Source organism: Gossypium raimondii, chromosome 12 (genome assembly GCF_025698545.1).
Source record: "Gossypium raimondii isolate GPD5lz chromosome 12, ASM2569854v1, whole genome shotgun sequence".
Lineage (NCBI taxonomy): Eukaryota > Viridiplantae > Streptophyta > Magnoliopsida > Malvales > Malvaceae > Gossypium > Gossypium raimondii.
Genome location: NC_068576.1, coordinates 53,603,377 through 53,626,747, shown reverse-complemented (window position 1 = coordinate 53,626,747; position 23,371 = coordinate 53,603,377). Strand labels below are relative to the sequence as shown.

The following is a 23,371-nucleotide window of genomic DNA, read 5'->3' as shown; positions in this document are numbered from 1 at the left end:
TTGATACTAGTTTTGGAGTAATCAAAAAGCGAATGATGAAGCTTCTCAACTAAGCTAAAAACTTTAGGACAAATGATTTGCCAAATGAAATCAAAGTACATTTGTTAATAATATTTTTATTAGTTTTTTGGGTTTATAGATTTATTTAAGGTTAAATTTTGCTATTAGACCCTATACTTTGTGTAAGTTGTATATTTAGTACATGTACTTTAATCTGATCAATTTTAGTCTCTATACATTTCGAATTTTGAAATTTTAGTCCTAACACAACTAAATTTGTTTGGTTAAATTATGTCATTAGTCTCATATTACGTGTGAAGTTATAGATTTGGTTCATGTTCACCAATTGGATCATTCTTAGTGGCTATATTTTTAAAATCTCAAAATTTCGGTCTTAATACAAACTACAATCGTTAAATCTATTAACTGATTTTTTGTCAATAATATGTGAAAATAACAATACAAACATAGCATTATACATGCGAAAATATGTTTGACACGTCAAAATTTAAAAATAACAAAACTTAACTTAATGAATTTAATAACTATCATTTGATTAAGACTAAAATTTTCTAATTCTAAAAGTAAAAGAATTGAAAATGACCAAATTAAAATAAAAATATTAAATCTATAATTTATGCAAAGTACAAGTCTAATAGAAAATTTTGACCTTTATTTAATATTTAGGAGAGCCTAAACACAACCTTTAAATTTAGAAATGAATTTGGATAAACAAAGATATATTTTTATTAATTTTTAATTACTGTAAGTATGGGTGTTTAATCTATTAACCGACCCAAACTACCATTAATAGAAATTAACCAACCCTTTTAAACCCTTAATCGTTAACTGAGTCAAACTATTTCGGTTAATTCGGTCGGTTAATCGAATTAACTGAAATTCATATGTTTTTTGGTTAAAACAAGTATAAAACATGTAAAAAATTAACCGAATTAACCAAATTAACTGAATTAGCTGAATTTAATATATGTAAAATGTATATAAAAATATAAATTTTCGGTTAATTTGGTTAATTAACTGATTTCAAATCTAATTAATCATTAGCCGAACTTCCAAAAAATTATTAACCGACCCCTGAACGAATTAATTCGGTCAACTGACCGATTAACCGAACTAATTCGGTTTTACTCGAAAGTTGCACACCCCTAACTGTAAGTATTTTTATCGATTTTGAGAGTATCATTATTTGATATATATGAAGTATTAAAATTAAACGGGCTTGTAGAAATTTCATTAAATTTAGTATGAGTTTTGTATTTGTAAAAACTTAGAAATTTTTTTTTTGAATAATCTCATTATAGGTTCTAATCATATCTGCTCTATTTGACACAAGGCCTAAAACTATCCATAACCCCTCTCTAACTCATAAATTGGAGTATAATGTGCTTCAGCACATTCGAATTCACGTCCTCCTGCATAGACAACAATGCCCATACCAATCGAATTAAGATTCAATCGGGGAACTAAAAATAATTTACTTGTGGTTGATGGGCTCATAATTGAAGTGTTAACTTAATTAATTAGTCTCGTGGTTTTTAAGTCAAAATGCAAGGTTTTTTCTTTTACAAGTACAAAAGTTTTCTTATCCCTTTGCTCAATCAAGCATGTCTTTGACCTTACTCTAATAATTTATCTGTTTTGCCAAAAATTATGTCAATTTTTGTTCATCAAGGTCAATCGATTTCTTGTATCACCGACCCCAATCAACTCATATATACTAGTTTAAAGTGATAAGGTTCGTACTTGACTATCTTGATAGTAGTTTAAGGGGTCTTGCCTAATTGATATTAAACCATATCTTGGCTATATCGAACCACAACTTTATAACTCATAATACTCTGTTACAATCCGCATAGTCTTCAAAATTACAATATTCTTGATTCATTTCTTCACTCTTGTAACTCAAAATAAGAGCATGCCATTACATTGCTCTTAGCGACAAAATCCACATTTTTTTCCCATGGATTGTTTGCATTTTTTTGTTATCATCAATCCATCGTTTCCATTAGTTGTCCGCAAGTTTTTGTCATCATCAATTCAAAATTACTACTCTAACCACTAATCTTGCAAGAAACTAAAAATATAGTCTTAAGATTTGAAATATTCAAATAAATTTGTTATTATCATTATCCTAGTTTTGAATTATTGTTTAATCTTATTTTTAAATTAACTATTTGAATTCCTATTTTAAATGTAGCTATCTTTTTTTGTTGTTGTTGTTGGAAAAGGAACATGATTTATTAATAAAACACTAGCATAAGGTTCGATACATAACTACCCCTGAGCATCATCTAAAAGGAGGTGATGTAAACAATCAGGGATAAGAACAAACATAAAACAAACTAAAAGGAGAGAGTTCATCTAAAGACAAAGAAGACTAAAAATTACTACCCAAACGAGCTAAAGCATCCATACACTTGTTCCCTTCCAAAAAGATATGTCTCCAATGCCTAGAACTCATAGAACGGAGAAGCGTCCTGCATTCATCAATCAAAGGAGATGACACAAAATTTCAATTAGTAGAGTTCTGCATAAAATAAAGCACAAAAGTTGCATCTACTTCAATCTCAATGTTTAAAATATTATGGTCACGAGCAAGATTCGGTCCATCACGCAAGGCCCAAAGCTCTGCTTCAACGTTGGTAGTTCTTGGAATATGTCAGTAGGCACCAATCACCCAATTACCTAAATGATCCTGAATAAGAAAACCAACACCAACTTTCCCTAGATTACCCAGAGAAAAGCCATCTGTGTTAATTTTGAACCATCCTACATGAGGGGGCCTCCAGGATACAAGGATGAAATCAGAGAGTCCTCACTGTTTTTGAGGGGAGGAGGGCAGAGAACTCGCAGGTATAAGGACCCCCTGAACAAACCTAGCAACATGCCTATATTGATTAAAGATTAAGGCATTCTAACATAACCATAGCCCCCATAGAGAAACAAACCAAGGAATTTGAGGAGATCAAGCCCACGTTTTAGATGAAATGTTATCCTGAAGCCAATCTTCCCGACGGTCAAGATGTGGAGGGGTGTATTGGACCTAGTGACAGATAGACTCCTATAATGCAACTGTGAAAGGGCAATCTTGGAGTAAGTGATAGATATTTTCTTGATCCAAAGAGTAAAAGGAATATCGATCGATGATAGCGCAACCGCTCCGGGCTAAGAAATGATTTGTAGGGAGAGCTTTATTACCACACTTCTAGAGAAATAATTTTAATTTAGGAGGTAGTTTAACTTTCTAGATAGAAGTCCAAAGGTTACTACTTATGCAAGGGGTGACCCGAATCCTCTTATAGGCTAGTGAGTAAGTACTGGCAAGCGCAAAGGAACCAGACTCGGACAGCTCCCATACTATAAAGTCCTCTCCTATTGAGTTTAGAGCCATTCAAGATGACAATTACTTCTATAAATAGAAGTTTTTATCAATAATTTTATAAAATCATTTCATAAACCTCCTATTACTTCAATTCTTTTCTCATGTGATGGGATAAAATAAAATAAAAAACAATAACTTCTCAATTAGATTAAAATAACTAGTCTATCACACATTATTGAAATCTTGGGTTAATAGTTGTGGGATACATATTTCTAAAATCCCATCAATCTATAGTTTTACTATCAAATATTTCTCATAGTTTTTTTTTTCTTGTCTTTTTATTCACGTGAACACACTTTATCTTTTTTTTCTTTCTCGCAGGAGATTTTCGCTTTTGCTTTTTTTTCTTCTTCTTTAGCATATGAGAGCACAGCGAAATTAAAAGCAGAAAGTGTGATAAAATTGGAGACGATAACTAGAAAAAAAGAGTAACAAGTTAGAAAAGGGGTGAAATCATGATGAGCCTAATAAGTGCATACATGAGAGACCATAGATGTAGAAGGGTGGTCACTCACGTGAAGGTGGTCGATATTTCTTTAGAGCTTAATCGGTCCCATACATCTTTTTAATACAATATTTCCACAGGGCTTGTTTTGCTCCATTTGTATCCTCATTTAATTTCGTTCCATACATTTTATGTCTATGTTCTCAAAATAAGATTAATTATTTTTATTTAAAAAAAAATTAAGCTAGATGATTTTGACAAATACTTAATAATTACTGTGATTTTTGTAGACATATGCATTGCTGAACACATGATACATTTATGATTTACCTCGTTATAGACAAGTGTTGAATACTCTTTTATATAAAGTATATATAAGGCCCATGTGGGATCTCACTAGATTCACTTTAATCACATCCTGACCTATCTAGTAGCACTACCATGTTCCTTAAGAGACAAACCATGACGAGACCAATGTGAACATGTGCTAAGCTGTAATGCCAAGGAGTGACAATTCTTCCCTATATACGCCTCCTTAGCTTTGATAGAGACCGTTGTCTTTTTTTTCTTTCATGTTATATACTTCTCTATCTTTTCATCTAGTATCTTTCAACACCTCACCACTGTGTGAACCGCCGTATCTCTCCACCTTGTTCTTTGATCATAAATTTTTTTATACATATACACTTATTAGCATATACATTTACATATGGATTATGTTTAGGACTCCATTACTACACCTATTTGAAATTTCTAAAAAGGTGAATCCTCTTAAAAGTCGATCCATTTAAATTGGACTTTGTTCAGCGGTGATATCACTATTGAGCCCATTTAACTTTTATTCAACCCAAATCCCTATAAATTACAAATTCAACGAATTGGCCCAACTCATATCAACGAAAAGAAAACTGATTCTCTACTTATGTTCTATTAATATGAGATTTAATATTGCTCTGAAATATTACATCGAAAAAAGAAAAGAAAAAAAGGTGATTAATTCTAATTAAAACACGTTACAAACAACTTAACCATACGTTTTACTTTTACCTCAAAATTGGGCATCATCAAATTAGGCTGACAAGCAACTGAGAACTACGGTTTCACTAATCCCACCAGCGACCAACAACTCATTGTTGTCTTGTCGAAATGGCGGCGGGCCGGTGGCAGCCATAACTTTTTCACCTTTTTTCCGTTTTCTTGCTTGCCTCCGCCACCATATATGGAGTCATGTTCCCACCAATGCCGGTTGCTTTATTTTCTTTTTCCGGTTCTTCTTCCTATTACATACTCATTGGGAATAATAAACATATCATTTTATAATTAATATACCCGAAATCGTATGGATTGCCTAAAATTATGGTTTGAAGAAACTTTGGTGAATGCAAAGTGCAGAGAATTTTTTTGAATACTATATTTATGGGAGAAGGGAATCCAGTCCACCAACATATGTTTTTTTTTCTTTTTAGTTTTTGAAGGAATTTATTGAAGTGCGTTCAATGATTAATTTTTTTTGCGTTATATAAGTCTATTAAGAGAATAAACATTAGTCACGAGTTTTAAAGCTACTCAACACTTAAGACGAAGATTAAACTCTCAATTACTAGTTAAGATAGGAAAAATTTTTATCATTTCACTTAATCCCCGTAATTGAACGCCATGTTTTTTACAGTAGCTGCTAGGGGTGTTAACGCTTGGAAAAGAAAGACCAAGTGACAATGGCTTGCGTTTGGACAATTATTAAGTGAACTGAAAATTTGATGGAGCCTATATTGGCTTTTATCACAAACTTTTTCAGCTGCCCCCCCCCCCCCGGGTTATTTCCCTGTTACAGTTTCTGTTTGTTTTAAAGAGAAAAGTGGTTCTCCAGGGAGTGATTGTTTTACATGAATGCAAGCTTCCATGCTCAAATTTTGTTATTAATCCGTTATTTAGTAATAGATTTACTATTTATATTTTAATTTGGACAAATTTAATTCATGTATTTATTGAATTTTAAAACTTTAGTCCTAATCCAAATGATAACAATAGTTAAATTTATTTGGTTAAATTTTATTATTAATTCTATACTATGGGTAAAGTTGTAAATTTGATAAAGTTGTAAATTTAATTCATGTTTTTCAATTTGATCATTTTAGTCCCTATACTTTTTGAAATTTGAATTTTAGTCTTGACACAAATGTCATATGTTTAATCCATTTATTGGCTTTTTTATAAGCAATGTGTGGAAATATAAAGTCGATATGATATTATACATGTGATAATGTATTTGTCGCATATGATTTTGAAAATAACAAAACTTAATGAATTAACAACTAGCTTTTGGTAAGGACTAAAATTTCAAATTTTTAAAAATATAGGGACTGAAAATGACCAAATTAAAATATAGAGACTAAAAATTCATAACTTACACATAGTGCAGGGATTAATAATAGAATTTAACCTTGTTGAGGGAGATCAACACTTTTCAAAGAAGTCTTCAATGTGTCATCCGTCTAAAGTTGATGAACGCCTTAATGAATCGGTATTACCCTCGAGATGAACTGAGGTTTTATCCCCTAACCCTGTAGAAAATTCGAGCCGGAGGCAGAGTTCATAGAACGGGAATGCCTCGTTGGATCAACTGTAACTAAGTCACACGAGGCGCACAGTCACCTACCAAAAGAAAGTGAGTTTCAAGCACTTGGTAAGATTTGAGCCATTTCCCTTTATAGAATCTAAGGGCATATACACTACCACTTGCTTGCAAATTATGATGCACCATTTCCTCTTCTAACCTCACACAAACATGTCTTTTCCATTTTGTTGGTAAAACAACAAGATGCATCCTTTCAAATTCTTATAAAGGAACCATACAAACTCCTTGTTGCACAACATACACTATTTTTTTATCAAGTGTATTTACACACAATTATCTTCTCTCAATTGAGATAGGATTATATTTTTATTTAAAATTTAATAAATAAATTTCAAACAACTTTAGGAGATTTCTTCAAACCTTACAAGGGGTGTTCTTGAAATCATAGTGTGAAGTGTATTTTGCACTAAATTTGAAGGATAAGTAGTTTTACCCTTATATATATTATCTTGAAGAAAGAGGAAGATTTTGATTATTTTTAAGTGAGTTGGATTGAGTTTTGAATATTGAAACATAAGTGTAGTTTATGTTCTAAATGGACTTATCTTCTTTTTTTTTTGCCCAAAATCAAATATCAAACCAATATTTTTACTTAAACTTCTTAAATGTCGAACTAGCTTTTAAGCTCAGACTAATAACCTGAATTTTGAACAAATCTAAAATACAACAATTATACTTCATTAAAAATATGATAAAAAATATATTTTAACCTTCCAAAAAATTATAATTTAAATTCCATCATAACATAAAATTTTTCCCCTTTCACCCAAGGGCATAGCTAGGGGTTGGCAGGGCCTCGACCTCTCCTAAAATGAAATTTTTTTTATTTAGACTCTTTAAAATTTTAAATTAATAAAAGTAAAATTACACTTTACCCTATAAAAATGATAAAAATTTGATTTAATTCTTTAAAATTTATAAAAATCTAAATTATTAAAATAATAATATCTTATTTTTACTATTATAAAAATTACAATTTAATTTCTATTTCGTAAACAAAATTTCTGATTCTCGCGCACACTAGATAAATGCATTGTTACGTTTTCTTCACACACGATGCACGTTCATGAATTTTCGTAGTTGTTCAAATACATTTACCGATTGAAATCTTTGGACGTATGGATTAATCCCATATATCTTAATTTTTGTTTTATTTAATTGTTTGATTGAGATTCGGTTTGACCAACGAGAGATAAAGGTGCCAAATGGCGGTGTGCCTACGCCCTGCTTGTTTTATCTATTAATTTTTCTGGTTTCCACTAATATTAAATTTGACAAATATTTTTTTAATATTTATTTAGTTATGTGAGATATTATCCTACTACATTTGTATCAAATCTATAAGTCAGATGCATTCCGTGGTCGGTTTCTTTGATTTCTTTAGGATAATAAAATAATAACCTTTACAATCATCCAAAACCATAAAGTCCTACACTTAACCCAAAAACAACCGTAATAATAATATTTTAGTTCAATTAACATCAATATTATTATCAATGCAAGAAGATGTGGGTTCGAGTACGTTAAACTATATTATCTCCTATTTATGAGTTGAATGGATTTATGAGCGCTTCTCGACATTATGTCAAATAAATCAAATATGATCAAAATTTATAATGTGATTGTTTAAAAATTTTAATTATATATTATTTTGAAAGTATTTATATATTTTTATTTTTATAAATTTAAAATATATATATCCGAAAATTTTCTTTACTTCAATTTTACTATTTTAACTAAAATCATATTTAATTTTTATAAATTATTTTTTATAAGTTCGAAACCTTGGTAAGAAGTTGTAAGTTTGGTGTTTGGTTTTTAAAATTAGAAAATTTTAATTTAATATAATTTTCAAAAGAATATAATTAATTTTATCCTTTCAAACATGGTTAATTATATTTTCATCATTTTGGAAATTTATTTAAATTAATACAAAAATAAAATTATATTCTAACCTTTTACAAATTTATAATATAATTTTAGCCCAAATTTTTTCAGCTTTGTCATTGCAATTATTAAGGATGTGTTTGATAAACCATTGAAAATTTTCATTTCATTGAAAGTGAAAATTTTCAACATTTCATATTTTAAATGCGTTTGATAGTCATTTTAATTTTTTACTTAATATAAAAATTTTAACAAAAAGTGTTGAATAAGATAAGTAGATAGATAACTACTTATCACTTAACATAGAAAATATTATGTTGATTTTATTTTATTAAAAATTAAAACAATTTTTAAAAAAAAGATATTAAAATTAACATATTTATCTTTCATCCAAAATTATTCAAAAATATAAAATATTATATTAATAAGATTAAAATTAAAAAGTAAATAATATTTTCAAAATCAATATTTACCTTTATTAAACAATCTAAATTATATCCGGTACTTATATTTATTAATTTATCAAAAAATTAATATAAATTCTGCATTTATAAAATTTGGTAATGAAAATTCACTAAATTTTTTAATTAAAAAGTAGAGTTGAGATTTTGTTAGGTATGTTTTTTAAGTTGTATTTAATTTAAGAAAATAAATATAACATGTTAAACTCGAATAATTATATATATAACAGAGATTAGTAGTTTTGTGAGAGTCTAAAAGTGTTCCAATATTTAAGTTAACAAGGAGAAGGGAAATAAAAAGGAGTGAAAATTTTTAGACGTATTTCAATGGTAAGTAAATTAAAGAAAATAGGAAATAATTAGTAATATAATAATATTATTGTCATAACTATTTCCCTAATTTCTAGTGACATTAAGGTCCATCTATTTCTAATTTGCAGTGAAGTAGGGGCATTGATAATAATGTCACAACTCCAACTCACAGGTAATATTGTTCAAACTCTCTATCACACCATAAAATTTGAAGCTACGTTTTAATGAAATTAAAAGATTTTAGGCAAACTTGGATTACTTTTTACCACAATTAATCTATTAGACCAAAGATGGAGACAGACAAGTCGGCTGTCAAAAGATTTATATAAAGAAGCAAATCTACTTCCATAAAATGTTCATCAATTAATAATTTAAATAGGGTTTAACCGGTTCGATCGGGAGATTCTTTATAACAGATATAATTGTTGGATTTTAGGTTTAACTAACTGGTGGGCATTTATTCAGTTTTAAATGCTGAAATATAGGGCATCTTTGAAGGCTTGGTGATTGTTATTGATAAGAGATTTAACAGAATATTAATCTTTTCAAACAGCCTAGAGGCGATACAAACGTTATAAAGAGTGCTACTAAGGTGTCGAACTCCACTTTAGTTAGGAGAATTAATTCATAATTAACTAAATTGTCACAATGTTCGATTCAATATGTTTCAGATCTCAAAACAATAAGGCAAATAGTCTAGCTAAAACATCTGTTAGTCATAATGATAGTATTCAACTTTTTGAAATGCTCCTACAAGGACTTGGATGTATCTCTAAATAAATTTTTTTAACATGTTTCATTAAAAAAAAACATAATATTTTTCTAAATTTGTTAGTGAAATTTTTGACACAAACACATTTACAGTGCAAAGTTAAGTTTGTTTTTGTTGACGAAGGTTCGAGGAAATTTTCTTAACAGAAGCCACAAAGGGGAGAAGAGAGATTCAGGCAGCATAAGCCGTTGTTGTACATTTGCTCCTATGTGTTGGAGCATGGTCACATTTGGATCCCACAGCCTCATAATGAATACATTATTTTTGTGACACGTAATTTCGTATTAATTCTTTTTGTCAATAGTCAAAGTCATATATACATAAAAAAATATTTTATCAATTTTAAAAAATATAATTATTTATATGATTTTTGTATCATTTCTTATTTTGATTATTTTTCATATTGAATTTGTGTTATATAATTATAATGCGTTGGAAATTGTAAAGTCGAATTAATCATATTTAAATAGCTGTAAATTTTGTCTCATATATTATATAATAAATAAATTTATTAAACATCCAAATTACCTCATTTTTAAATTTATGATATGATAGTATAGTGGTAGGGAAAAGCGGACATTTTATTTAATAGAAACGTAAAATAGTGGACACTAGTTATTTATACAGAAAAATTAAGGCAATAAAGCTACTTGTCCCCAAAACTGTGTTTGGATAGTTGGCATAAATAAAATTATAAAATAGACATATATTTCAATGTAGTGTCCATTTTCAGCAGCTGTATATTTGTTACCCATATCGTGATCGTGAAGGACCATAAGAACTAATAACAACTTTCCTACCATTAATTAATAAGTTTAATAGTAAATTTCAGTTTTGGGGAATTAATTCGTTTGTTTTAATTTATTAAAATTTGATATTTACACTTTACGAAAATGAAAATAAAAACAAATTATGACCTATTAAATTAGAAGGACGGGGTTTATAATTAAATAATAAAAAGAGCTAATAATTAAAGAAATTATTTTATGGATTATTCTCGTCACAATATTCATTGTTACTTTTCAATTATTTAATGATGTTTCAGTAATTTTTTCATGTCATTAACTCATAGTTTTGGTGATTTTTTTACCTTGAACCCTGAATCTTGACTTTGAACCTGAACCCAATGGCGGGGTCAGGAAATTTTTTTTGGGAGGGGTGAAATTAAATTGTATATTTTTACCATAATAAAAATATAATTTCACGATTTCAATAGTTTATATCTTTATAATTGGATATTGTATAGCTTTTGTTTTATTGTTAATTTTGTTACTATTTTAAAGACATTTGCTTGTCAAATTGTGCATATCTTAGTGTTATTTAAGTATATATTTTTTTAATTTATTTTCAATTTATTAGAAAATATTTATTTTAATGTATTATATATTTTTAAAAAATTATATAAAAAATAATATAAAACAATTAACACAGAGTTTTAACATTTTTATTCGGGCTAGGCTCGGGGCCTAACAAACATGTCTTAAATTTTTGTTGGATCTGACTCGGTCCATGGACACCTCTACTGTCAACCCTTTGGCTCCACTATTGCTCGAACCTCAAACTTGAATCCAAATTTGAACTTGACCCGAAACCCTTCAGGAGTTTTGATTCAAGTTTGGGGTTCGAGGTTCTGAGAAAATTATTAAAATTATATGTCAATGGCTGAAAATTATTGAAATGTTATTTAATAATTGGGAAATGATAGGGGGGATAGATTTTGTGTAGGATGTTTGTTTTCAGAATCCAGATTGAAAAATTCACTTCCGAAAACAAGGAAATGGGGATAACATACATACAGTTTTGACCAGGTTTGTTCACTTATATTTTGCTTGCTTCTTGTTTCCGCAAGTGATGACATAAAAAGCTATACAGAATATCTTTTATTTCCTAAACTGTCGTGAGAACCATATCTTTATTTTAAGAAAGCTACTTTCATATAATACATATTTTATGTATAAACTTTATAAAGAAAAAATAAAAGATGCAAAATTAAGCACCTTTCCCTTTAAATATTCGATTTGTACCTACCACAACCACCCTTTGTAGTTTCCACCTGACACTTCCAAACACCTTCTTTCTCTCTTTCTTTCTGCTCTATCTGTTGTTTCTCTGTTAGTTTTTGTTTTTTTGGGTGTTTGTTAAAATCTGTATACCATTTTACCTTAGAAATTAGAGAGGGAAAGTGATAGTGTATCAGTGGCTAAGTTAAAGGACTACGTGATGGGAGAGGAGGAAGCCAATAAAATGGAAGCCTCTGAACCCAAGGAGGACATGCAGCAGCAGCCACAGCCACAGCCTGTTAAGGAAGAAGAGATGGAGAATGAAGATGAAGCAGGTGCAGAGAAGAAGAGTGTGATCATCCCTCTTCCTCAAAGTATGATTTTTTTTCCCTTGTTTCTCTCAAACTTCTAATTTGGTCATGGCAATCATTTAAAAAAAAAGAAGAGTATGTGGTTTTTTTTTTTTTTTGAAGATGTTATTTGAACATATTTTGGAAGATAATATTGATTGCATGCGCTGTTGAAAAGAAAAAAAAGAAGAGGATCCTGTTTTGTTTAATCAAAATGTTACTCTGTTGTTTCCCCTGCTTTCTGTGCCAAGATACTGCATCTGCTAGACGAATTTGGTCATAAATATGCTATGGATTGCATGTCCTACCAAATTACTTGTAATTACTTTTATATGATGTATTTCCAGAAACACCACCCATCATATGTTTGTTTATTGAACTTAATAAGTCTGAATTGGGATGGGAAAAATTTTCAGCCAGTTTTTAGTTCCGAATCATAAAGGCTATCCCATGATTTTACATTATCTGACATGTTTTACATGGTTGAAAATGGCAGAAGTTGCAGCAGCAGAAACACCACCATCAGTTACAGAGAAAAGTCCAAACAACAGAGGTATATATGTATGTTGATTTAATTTCAATTTATTTGCAAAAATAATTGACTTTTATCATATCAATTATTTTTCAGATTCCGTGCTTGCTCGAGTTGAGACAGAAAAAAGACTAGCTTTAGTTAAAGCATGGGAGGAAAATGAGAAGGCAAAAATAGACAACAAGTAAGAGCCAGCCATACCCATCTCTAAAACTTTGTTCAAATCCTTGTTTTTCAGGTTTAAAAAAGTAGGCAAAGGGACTAAATCAAAAGGTTACTTAAATTATCTGATAGAATGCCATACTTGATGCTAAATCAGGGCATATAAGAAGATATCTGCTATTGGATCATGGGAGAATACCAAGAAATCTGCTGTAGAAGCACAGCTAAAGAGCATTGAGGTAAAAAAAAGACATTACCCACGTTGTTAACCCCAATGCACAAAAAAGCTTGGATTACAAGTTCTATAGATTGTGGGTACTTTTATTTAACCAAAGGGCTTTGTTATTTGATAGGAAAAACTGGAAAAGAAGAAGGAAGAATATGCAGAGAGAATGAAAAACAAAGTGGCTCAACTCCATAAACAAGCTGAAGAAAGAAGAGCGATGATCGAAGCCAAGAAAGGTGAAGATTTTCTCAAGATAGAGGAAACAGCAGCCAAGTTTCGTTCAACTGGATATACACCAAAGAAATTTCTTGGCTGTTTCGGTAGTTAACATCCTCAACTAATGTTTCATATATAGGACACATTTTTCTTCCTGGAATTTAGTTTGATTCTTTGCCTATGTTTTCTTATTACTTTTCCCCTTGTTGGTTTGTAATTGTCAAAGACATTCTAATATTGGTTTTTAATCATTATCTATGTGTGTATATATACAAATATATGTTGTGGAATACATTAATTCCTATTTGAATATCACATCGCCATACACTTCAGTGTTGGAGTTCTGATCCTGTTATAAAGGCAGTTGCAACTTGAGCTATAGCTCTAGTTTGATAACTATAACATGCTTGATTTCGTGTTGGCAATCTTTGATGTTGATCTATTGAAAAAAAATAAAAATAAAAACTCAAAATCGGTGGGAAAACTCTTATATATGACAGGCTTGACTTATGTAGTTCATGCAAGAGTGAGCTCTCATATTTTTGTTTAGTAAGAAATTATTTGAGAGCACATTTTTTTTTTAAATGAGTCACTTGATTTTATAGATAAGGGTATAACTTGGTAGAGAGTGATGTAGATTTTAGTATGAATATGAAATTGCACTTAAATTATCTTCTATTAGTGAATTAGCTCAAGTTACAGAATTTAAAGATAGTGAATTAGCTCAAGGGTGGATTGAGAACTAACTGGTACATTAGTCTTGGAGTAAGGAAAAAACCGGGGACCTACGAAGTAGTATGAATTGGTTGAATTGGACTAACTTTCTAGATAAACTCACAAATATAAATACAAACTGAATTGTCTAACCAATTTATTTTTATTAGTTTTGTTTGATGTTCCTCACCAATTACTTGTCACAATTGCAACTGAATCAATATCAGCAAACGTGACAAGTCATATATACATATACATATATTAAATCATGCTGGCACGTACAAAGGAGTGGATTATGTTAGATAACGTTGTGAACTTAAAATTAATATCTGGATCCGTCAATGAAAAACTTGTCAGGAAATGGTTGCATCTCTGTCACTCAACATGAAACGTGGGCCTATTCTTAGAGCTATAGAAGTCTATATATTGCCAAAGGAGTTAGGGAAGGACCATTGATTGCGTATCCTTAATAAGCGTCGGGTCATGTATATTATTATATCCTCCACCATTTTTAAGGAGGAAAACAGTAGACAATTCTTTCCGAGTTCCTTCCCTATCTCACCTTTCTTCTGAGATAGCGACTGGAACTCGGTGTTTGTCTTCCCTTGAATCTATCTTCTTATCCTTTCTTTTCTAAAAGGAAGATGGCATTTAGTGGGACGATAGATAAATGCACGGTTTGTGATAAGACTGTTCACTTCGTTGATTTATTAACTGCTGATGGGATTCCTTATCATAAGACCTGCTTCAAATGCACCCATTGCAATGGCTTACTCGTGGTATGTTTTGTAGTAGTTTTTACTTTGTCATAGGATTGCTGAATATGACAGTGATGAACTTTTTGTTCTTACAGATGAGCAACTATTGTTCAATGGAAGGAGTGCTTTATTGCAAACCTCACTTTGAACAACTCTTCAAAGAAACTGGCACTTATACCAAGAATTTCCAATGTGAGATAGCCCCTTTTCCTTATAAACCATTTCTCTCTTGATCTTGGCTAACAATTATTATTCTTGTTTGTTTGTTTTTTCAGCCAAAAAATCCGACAAGCCAAATGGGCAGGTACTCGAACTGTCTCCCACCATTGCCTTAAAAACTTTTGTCATTTGCCATGTCAAGACTGATGTTCATTTTATTTTACTTGCAGACAAGGACTCCGAACAGACTTGCAGCCTTCTTCTCAGGCACACAAGATAAATGCGGAGTCTGTAACAAAACCGCGTACCCCTTAGAGAAGGTTTGCTTTTAGATTCTTGATCTGCCACCTTGAACAAAATTTTCGTGTGCAAGGATGATACTACAATATTATAGATTGCGTATTGAAGATGAAAACGAGTGAAGAATATTTGTGTTAAAACAATAACAGGTGACAGTGGAGGGAGAAAACTACCACAAATCCTGCTTCAGGTGTTCACCAGGAGGTTGCTTGCTTACACCATCAACATATGCTGCAATGGATGGTATCCTTTACTGCAAGCATCACTTTGCTCAGCTGTTCATGGAGAAGGGATGCTACAGTCACCTTGCCAAGCAAGCCTGCATGAAGAAAAACTTGGCAGGATCTTCACCGGAGCAAAAGCCCGAAGATGCAGTCGAATCGGAAGATGATGCGAAACCAGAAGCAGAAGAAACAGAAGAAAAATCTGAAGAAGATGGTGCAGAAACCTAATAGTGGAATGCTCACTGAACGATCAGGGGATTTATCCGAATTGCGGTGCTTGACCTTGTTCTGTTGAAGTTCTTCCTATGGCTCCAAGGGTCTCCCCAGTTCTCCACCTTGCAAGCAAATTCAAGGTGTTGGTCCAAATTTATTGTGTCATTTGTCATTGGAAATGAGATGGGAAAAGGGAATCAAATTTGTAATGGGACTAAGGGCAGGGGGTTTGTGTTCAGACTTTCACCATTGCTTTGCTTTTGAAATCAGATTCCTATAGTTTTCCATTGCTTGAAATGTTTGTCTCAAATCTCTTGTAACACCTTTTTTGTTTAAAACACTAAATAAAACTTTTTGCTTCAAAATTTTAAAAATGTTTTTTATATGAAAATTAAAATATAAAATTATTTTCCTTGTTTTGTTAAACAATATTTGTAGATGAAACTTATATAAATACAAAAAATCATTCTTATAAAAAATATAAAATCTATTATCCTTATTCAAATCCATTTAAACTTTTTATTTTATTTCTCATATTTGGTAATATAAGCCCAAAACTTGTTTTCATATTTGACATATATTTATTTTATTTTCCATTTTTTATTTTTAAAAAATATAAATATTTTTAAATAAAAAATAAAAAATATATTTTAAAAAACTAAACTAATATTTTACTTATAATAACATTTGATATTTAATATTTATATTTTAATTTGACATAATTTGATTATAAAATTTTAGTTAGTCCAAGTAATTAACATTTTATCTATTTTGATTAAAATTGTGTTGATTTTAATAAAAATTAATTTGACATGATAAATTGAAATAAGTTTTTTTTTTAATTTCAGGTGGGCTGCCAAAATATTAAGGATGCTAATACTAACTAATGATCAACTATTTTTTAGTCATTATAATATGACAGTAAGATTGTAGTTTTGATCTCTATATTAGTTAGTTTAAATAGTTAGAATCCTTATCTATATCGGTTAAAATGATAACATGAATTTCTCTTAAAAGCACTTTTCTAACACGGTATGTGTGTGCAGCATAAAGTTGGAATGGATATTTTAAGAAAAAAATTGAACCTGATTTTTTACCGAATAATTAATGACATCATGTAGAGGAACCAAATTATATCAAATTAAAGAATAAATATTAAACTCTAAATTTAAATATATAAAGAGACCATAACCATTATTTAATTTAAAACAATCTATGTCTAACACAATCATTTTTATTTGCTTTAATAAAAATGATATTTTTTTATAAAAAGTTGTTAATTTAATTGTAATAAATGATTATATGCTTATTACAAATAAATTGAGGATAGAAAATTCTAAATATATATATATATATATATATATGTATACGCATTACAAATGATAAAAAAATGTCTAAATGAAATTTATTAATATTTTATGATTGATATTAATTACTTTTGGTACATTTATTGTCTATAAAATTTTAAGAAAAAATAAAAGGATTTGAATAAAAAATTCATACAATGTCTAAAATTATTTATAATTTTTTTTAAAATTTTGAATAAGAGAACAAAAACGTTTGAATTCACATTCTCTTATATTGATACGGTACTTCAACCAACTTAAAGAACTTATATTTAAACCTTCAGTTAACATTCGTTTTGTTTTGATCTATTGATAACATCTAATTATACTTTTTATGTAAAATAAAAAAATAAAAAATTATGGAAGCAGATAAGACCTGATCATGAGTCAGGCCATATAGTCCGGCCCGAAGGCCTGCCCGAAATGTGGGAGGATTTAGGCAAAAATATAGGCCCGAAAAATGGGCTTGGATAAAAAAATAAGGCCCTTTTAAAAACAGGTCAGGCCTCGAGTAAGGCATTTTTGGCTCGGTCCGAATTCACTAAAGGACAAAAAAAATCTACTCTTTTTCTTTTTAAATGTTATTTTCTCCTTTATTTTGCTACCTTTTTACTATTATGTTGCTACTATTTTGTTGTTATTGTTTGCATATTGTTTAAAACTTATTTTATTGTTAATTTTGTTATTATTTTAAAGGCATTTGTTAATTTTGTTATTATTTTATAGGCATTTGCTTGTTAAGTTTCATTTATCTTAGTGTTATTTAAGTCTACATATTTTTTAAAATTTATTTTCAATTTCTTGGGAAATATTTATTTTGATGTTTTTAGTATTTTTGATGTATTATATATATTTAAAAATTATATAAAAAGTAATACAGGCAGACCTGGTCGGGCTCGGGTTTTAGCATTTTTATCCAAGTCGAGATTGGATAAAATTTTAGGCTTATTTTTTAGGCCGGGCTGAACCCAAACCTAATAAATAAGCCTAAATTTTTAGTTGAGCAAGGCCCAAACCCGACTCGGCTCAACCCATAAGCACCTCTAAAGCATATCCCAAATTGAATTTGAGACCCTGCTAAAAAGTTTTTCAGGCTTATTTGTTAGCATCCATGGAAGCCCCTGAATCTGGGTTGGGTTGCTCTTGCTCCATTGAGTTCAGGCCTCAAAATTAAATGGAATTTCATTCTAAAATTTTACATGGCCTCTAAACATGCCACGTGTTAGAGCCATTTCTCTTACGAACCTCCAGCAGAGTTGATCACACGTGGCGAAGTAATAGGGGATGTCAAATTGAACTGCCATGTGGGCATTATTACCTTAGTGATAGATAATGTTGCTCATATCATATCTTCTGCTTGCTTCATCCCACAGTTCAAAGTACTTTTTTTTTAATTATCCCTTCCACCAAGCCTCAAATTTCAATCCCAGGCTTCAAGGATCAACAATTTTGGCAATGCTAGACGACGCCGTTTGATGAGCTTGCTTTCACTTTGGCCCTACAAATGGACTCTTTATCTTGCGCCGCCGCAACCACCGCCGTCGGTGCTTCCTTCTCTGTCTACAAGTTTTCGTTGTTTCCTTCTGTAACATTGTCAAGAGTACGAGTGAAAAGAAGCTCGAAAAGGGTTTCTTTTAGGGTTTTTGCGCAGAAAGAAGAGCCAAAGCTTGACAAATGGGACCAAATGGAGCTCAAGTTTGGTCGCTTGCTTGGGGAAGACCCCAAACTCACCCTTGCCAAAGTACCCTTTTTCTCTTTCTCTTTTATTTTTATGTTTTTATGCTTAATTTAGAGAAAATTTACTTTTTTTCTTTCTTTTTTGAAACACCCATATTTCTTATTGTTTGAATTTTCCTTTTTTATGACTTTTTTCAATGTTATTGCATTTTGGTTTTTTTCAGATAATGGGTAGAAAAGCAAATCCTGAAGCATCTTATATTGAAATTGAGAAATCATTTTATAAAAACAAGGGTCAAATAGTGGACGTAGAAGAGGTCCCTTTTGATGTTGAAAAGAAATCAACTTCCACATCTTCTGATGGTTTAAATTTAGTTCGTCCTGTTCCAAAGAAGGGAATCAAGTTTGAAACTGATGTTAAGCCTCCTGCATCTGAAATAAAGAGGCCAACTGTATCGGGTGAGAAGGCTATGGATAGTGCGAGAAAGAGTAAGCTTCCAAATGTTATATTGAGAAAACCAACTGTAGTTAATGAAGATGATGTAGAAGATAGGCCATCCAGGTTTAGGATGAAATCAAATTTGTCATTAAGAATGAGGAATGAAAAGGCAAAGGAACAATTTACTGATATGACTTTGTTGAGAAAGCCGGAACCGATGAGCGTTGATACAAGCATTGATGAGAAACAAGATTCTGATGATATTGTTGGGGTGGAGAAAGAGAAAGAAGTGGAGGACGGAATTGGTGATTTTACATTATTGAAAAAGCCTGAACAGTTAAGTGTCACTACAAAGATAGGTGAAGAAGTAGAGCAATTTGAGGATTTAGAAGTTGAGGCGGAAAGGTTTGAGGCAGAGATAGAAGCTCACATGCTGGCTAGTGCAACAAAGAGTAGTGTTGAAGAAGCATCAGAAGCGGGGCATGGTTTGATCCCCAAGAAACCAGAGATAGAGGATCACTCCTTAATTGGTAATGCACCATGTTAGTTCATGAAGTTCCTTTTTTTTTTCAGTGTCAAGTTTTACTTTGGTGGATTCTTAACTACCCCTTATCTAGGAGATTAGAAACCCTTTAATGTGAAGCATTGAAGATTGTGTTTTTCTGCGTTTTTCAAGGAATGCAGTCAGCTGAGCGAAGTAATAGGGTGTCTACTGAGGAATCTGGCATCAGTCTCTCTATGGAAGCTGCACTACAGGGGAAGCCAAGAAGGTGCCAAATTTATTCTTAATGTTGGGACATTTCTTCTTTAGCTGGTGGAGTTGTGATTAACAAATACCTTTCTTATAGATTAGATCAAACCGTGAAAGAAACATCAGAATCCGGTAAAGCAGAAACTGCTCCTGTTCCCACCAATCTTGAAGATTATGGTGATCTCCCTTCTGTATCACCCCAGGAGGTCAGCTTACCGTAGTGTTTTCTCCCTAAGTTATTACTCCACGTTTCTGTAGCATCACTTTAGATGTCTGATCATTCCTGACATCTTGTACAATTGTAGGATAGTGATTGGAACAGGTTAGAAGATTTGCTTAAGACCGGACGAAAGGCAGAAGTGGAGTTAATAAGCTCTAGTACGAGAGGTTTTGCTGTAAGTGAAACTCTTCCTTCTATCATGTCTATTTGCTAAACATGCACTTTGTTTGTGACTTGTGATTTTATTGCATCATTATAGGTATCTTTTGGTTCTTTAATTGGATTTTTGCCTTACCGAAACCTGGCTGCTAAATGGAAGTTCTTAGCTTTCGAATCATGGTTGAGACAGAGGGGTTTAGACCCATCTGCTTATAAGCAGAACTTAGGAGTCATTGGAAGTTCTGATGCAATGAGCAAAAACTCTTCTCTAGATTCAACCTCAGATTCAGAAAACAACCAACAGTTTGAGGGGAAATTTTCACCGGATATGAAATTGGAAGATCTTTTGAGGATTTATGATCAAGAGAAGCTTAAATTCTTGACCTCATTTGTTGGTCAGGTTCGAAGATATTGATATATATTTTTTAAATTGTTGTCTTTATTTCCATTTTGTATACTGATATGCTTAACATTTACAGAGAGTCAAAGTAAATGTGCTAATGGCTGACAGAAAGTTCAGAAAACTTATAGTTTCTCTGAGGCCAAAAGAAAAGGAAGAGTTAATAGAGAAAAAGAGAAATGTTATGGTGAGTAGCTATATTGTTTTAAAATATTTCCTTAAATACTTTACTTATGTTGCTCATCTTCTATGTTTTGTAATAAATTTCTGCGAGTGTTGTCACTTTCTGCAGTAATACTTTCCAGAAAATTATATTTAAATCGTTTGTCTTTTCATATAGATGAGAACTTGAACTAGTGTTGGCAAACTAAAATCTTGACTGTGCTTAACTTGACAAAACAAGAAACTCTTCAAGCTCTTATGCCATTTTTTGTTGCAGGCCAAGCTTCGTGTTGGGGATGTTATAAAATGCTGCATCAAGAAAATAACTTATTTTGGTATATTTGTGGAGGTAAACAATTTCTCAGCATTGTTACAATATATTAACAATTAGTATACTAAATGCTCTTTCAGAAGAGAAGTGGCGGTTATTTGCTCCTTTCTGTTGGTTTTTCCTTTGAACATACACTTCCTTAGCATGAAGCCACAACATCCATGCCAGTTAGACTAGAAATCATTAAATGTATTCTCCCCCCTTTCAAATTGTGATTTAGTTGTACTTTATAGGTTGAAGGCGTGCCTGCTTTGATTCACCAGACGGAAGTATCATGGGATGCCACCTTGGATCCTTTGTCACATTTCAAAATTGGTCAGGTATTTGAGTTTACTGGCAGATTAGTCCTATTTTTTTAGGGAATGAATGATAAATAAGCAGGACCTGGAAGGGTTAAAAGCCTTATGATCTTTCATGTCTTGCTTTTACTTGTGTTTCATCATGATGCTTTGTTTATCTGAAACTCCATGAAGCTATTTATTTGTAGGCCATGAATATAATTTTCAAGTGATCTTCATGATTTCAGATTGTCGAGGCCAAAGTCCACCAATTGGATTTCACACTTGACCGTATATTTTTATCATTGAAGGAGATAACGGTAATCAACAAGCAACTCGGTTCTTGAATTTTAAAATTTTCTCAGTTGTTTTAGGCCATGATTTTCAATATGTTGTGATCCTCTTTTTTCTCTTTTCACACGACAGCCAGATCCACTGGTTGAGGCCTTGGAGTCTGTGGTTGGTGATCATGATAACTTAGATGGAAGATTACAAGCAGCACAAGCAGACACTGAGGTTTTTGTTTAGACCCTGTGACAAATGTTTCTTATCTTCTATGTTGTCATTTTTGTACTCGCATTTGGCATGGTTTATCCTCACACACTGATGTTAAATGTTGACAGTGGCCTGATGTGGAATCACTTATCAAAGAATTGGAACAGATTGAAGGAATTCAGTCAGTTTCAAAGGGCCGATTTTTCTTGAGCCCTGGTTTGGCGCCAACATTCCAGGTATGATAGCTTCAACATATCAACTACATGCGGTAGGCTAAAGTTGGTGAAAATTGAATAGAACTGTTAGAAAAAATCTCATACATGACTGTGCCATCTTTTAGGTGCCAAAAGTTTTGCTATATTTCAAATCTAGGCGTATGCACTTCATAATATAATCCTCAATTGGTTAGGTTATGGAAATGAAACTATTTACTTGAAACTTTTCTTACAAGTATTTAAGAAATTGGTCAGTTTCTTTTTTTATTCGGATTTGATTTGAGAATTATCTGCTTTCTGATCTATCTTTTGGTGCAGGTTTATATGGCATCCATGTTTGAGAATCAATACAAGTTACTTGCTCGATCCGGAAACAAAGTACAAGAGGTAAGGTTGATATTACAGTTCTGTCACATGCTCACACCCTCATTTTTTACGACGCACTTACACTGGGATAAGGGGAAAAAAAAGGATTTCCAAAAAGGAAATATGAATGTAAAAAGGCTTTTGAGGATCTTCTGTGAATTTTTTCCTCCCATTTCATTAGATGTCTATTATCTTAAGACAACCTATATACAACCTTATTATCATGTCTGAAATGCAGTAAACAAGGCAGACATGGATGACAAATCTTGTATTTTTGGCAGGTGATTGTTGAAACGACATTGGATAAGGAAGAGATTAAATCCACAATACAATCATGCACAAATAGAGTGGTGTAGGGTTCTTTTTCATCTTATCAGGATATTCTTGACCGAATTTGGAACTCCTTTGATCCCGAAAGTCGCTTTCAAAGGGTGATAAAGAGAGCGAAGTGAAAGTCTGAAACCATGGGGAGACTTAGTGTTGGGGGGATTGGATTCTCTTCTCTTGTGCACCCCACTTACAATGGCAACTATTATAATCATGTTGCATCACAAAATATATAAGCAGTGTATCTTCCTTTCAAAAGAATTTTATATGTTTCATAAACATTGGATTAATGATCGAATTTATCACTGTAAACTGCCACTTCTAATGTTTATATAGTTTTTCTTAAAGACTTTGCAAGTTAAATTTTAGTATATTGTGGTAAACATTTTCTTTTATATGAGATCCGTTAGGGGGGCTAGGCTGACAACCAGCCACA

At 31.5% G+C, this 23,371-nt stretch overlaps 3 protein-coding genes across 3 annotated transcripts; all 3 read left to right on the top strand.

The window, feature by feature from the left end:
- Positions 1-11,923: 11,923 nt before the first annotated feature.
- Positions 11,924-13,655, top strand: LOC105765208 (remorin 1.4). The gene is made up of 5 exons (XM_012584179.2): positions 11,924-12,289; positions 12,762-12,818; positions 12,894-12,981; positions 13,117-13,198; positions 13,313-13,655. The coding sequence occupies exons 1-5, from the start codon at positions 12,136-12,138 to the stop codon at positions 13,511-13,513; spliced, it is 582 nt and encodes a 193-aa protein (XP_012439633.1). The 5' UTR covers positions 11,924-12,135; the 3' UTR covers positions 13,514-13,655.
- A 690-nt stretch (positions 13,656-14,345) lies between these two features.
- Positions 14,346-16,066, top strand: LOC105765204 (LIM domain-containing protein WLIM2b). The gene is made up of 5 exons (XM_012584176.2): positions 14,346-14,894; positions 14,969-15,065; positions 15,149-15,177; positions 15,263-15,352; positions 15,482-16,066. The coding sequence occupies exons 1-5, from the start codon at positions 14,760-14,762 to the stop codon at positions 15,782-15,784; spliced, it is 654 nt and encodes a 217-aa protein (XP_012439630.1). The 5' UTR covers positions 14,346-14,759; the 3' UTR covers positions 15,785-16,066.
- Positions 16,067-18,458: 2,392 nt separating this feature from the next.
- On the top strand, positions 18,459-23,282 carry LOC105765197 (uncharacterized). The gene is made up of 14 exons (XM_012584166.2): positions 18,459-18,856; positions 19,017-19,761; positions 19,908-20,001; positions 20,080-20,188; positions 20,288-20,377; positions 20,462-20,761; positions 20,841-20,948; positions 21,201-21,272; positions 21,488-21,574; positions 21,781-21,852; positions 21,959-22,048; positions 22,156-22,263; positions 22,561-22,629; positions 22,890-23,282. Exons 1-14 carry the CDS (start codon positions 18,620-18,622, stop codon positions 22,962-22,964), a joined length of 2,256 nt encoding a protein of 751 aa, XP_012439620.1. The 5' UTR covers positions 18,459-18,619; the 3' UTR covers positions 22,965-23,282.
- The last annotated feature ends 89 nt before the right edge of the window (positions 23,283-23,371 follow it).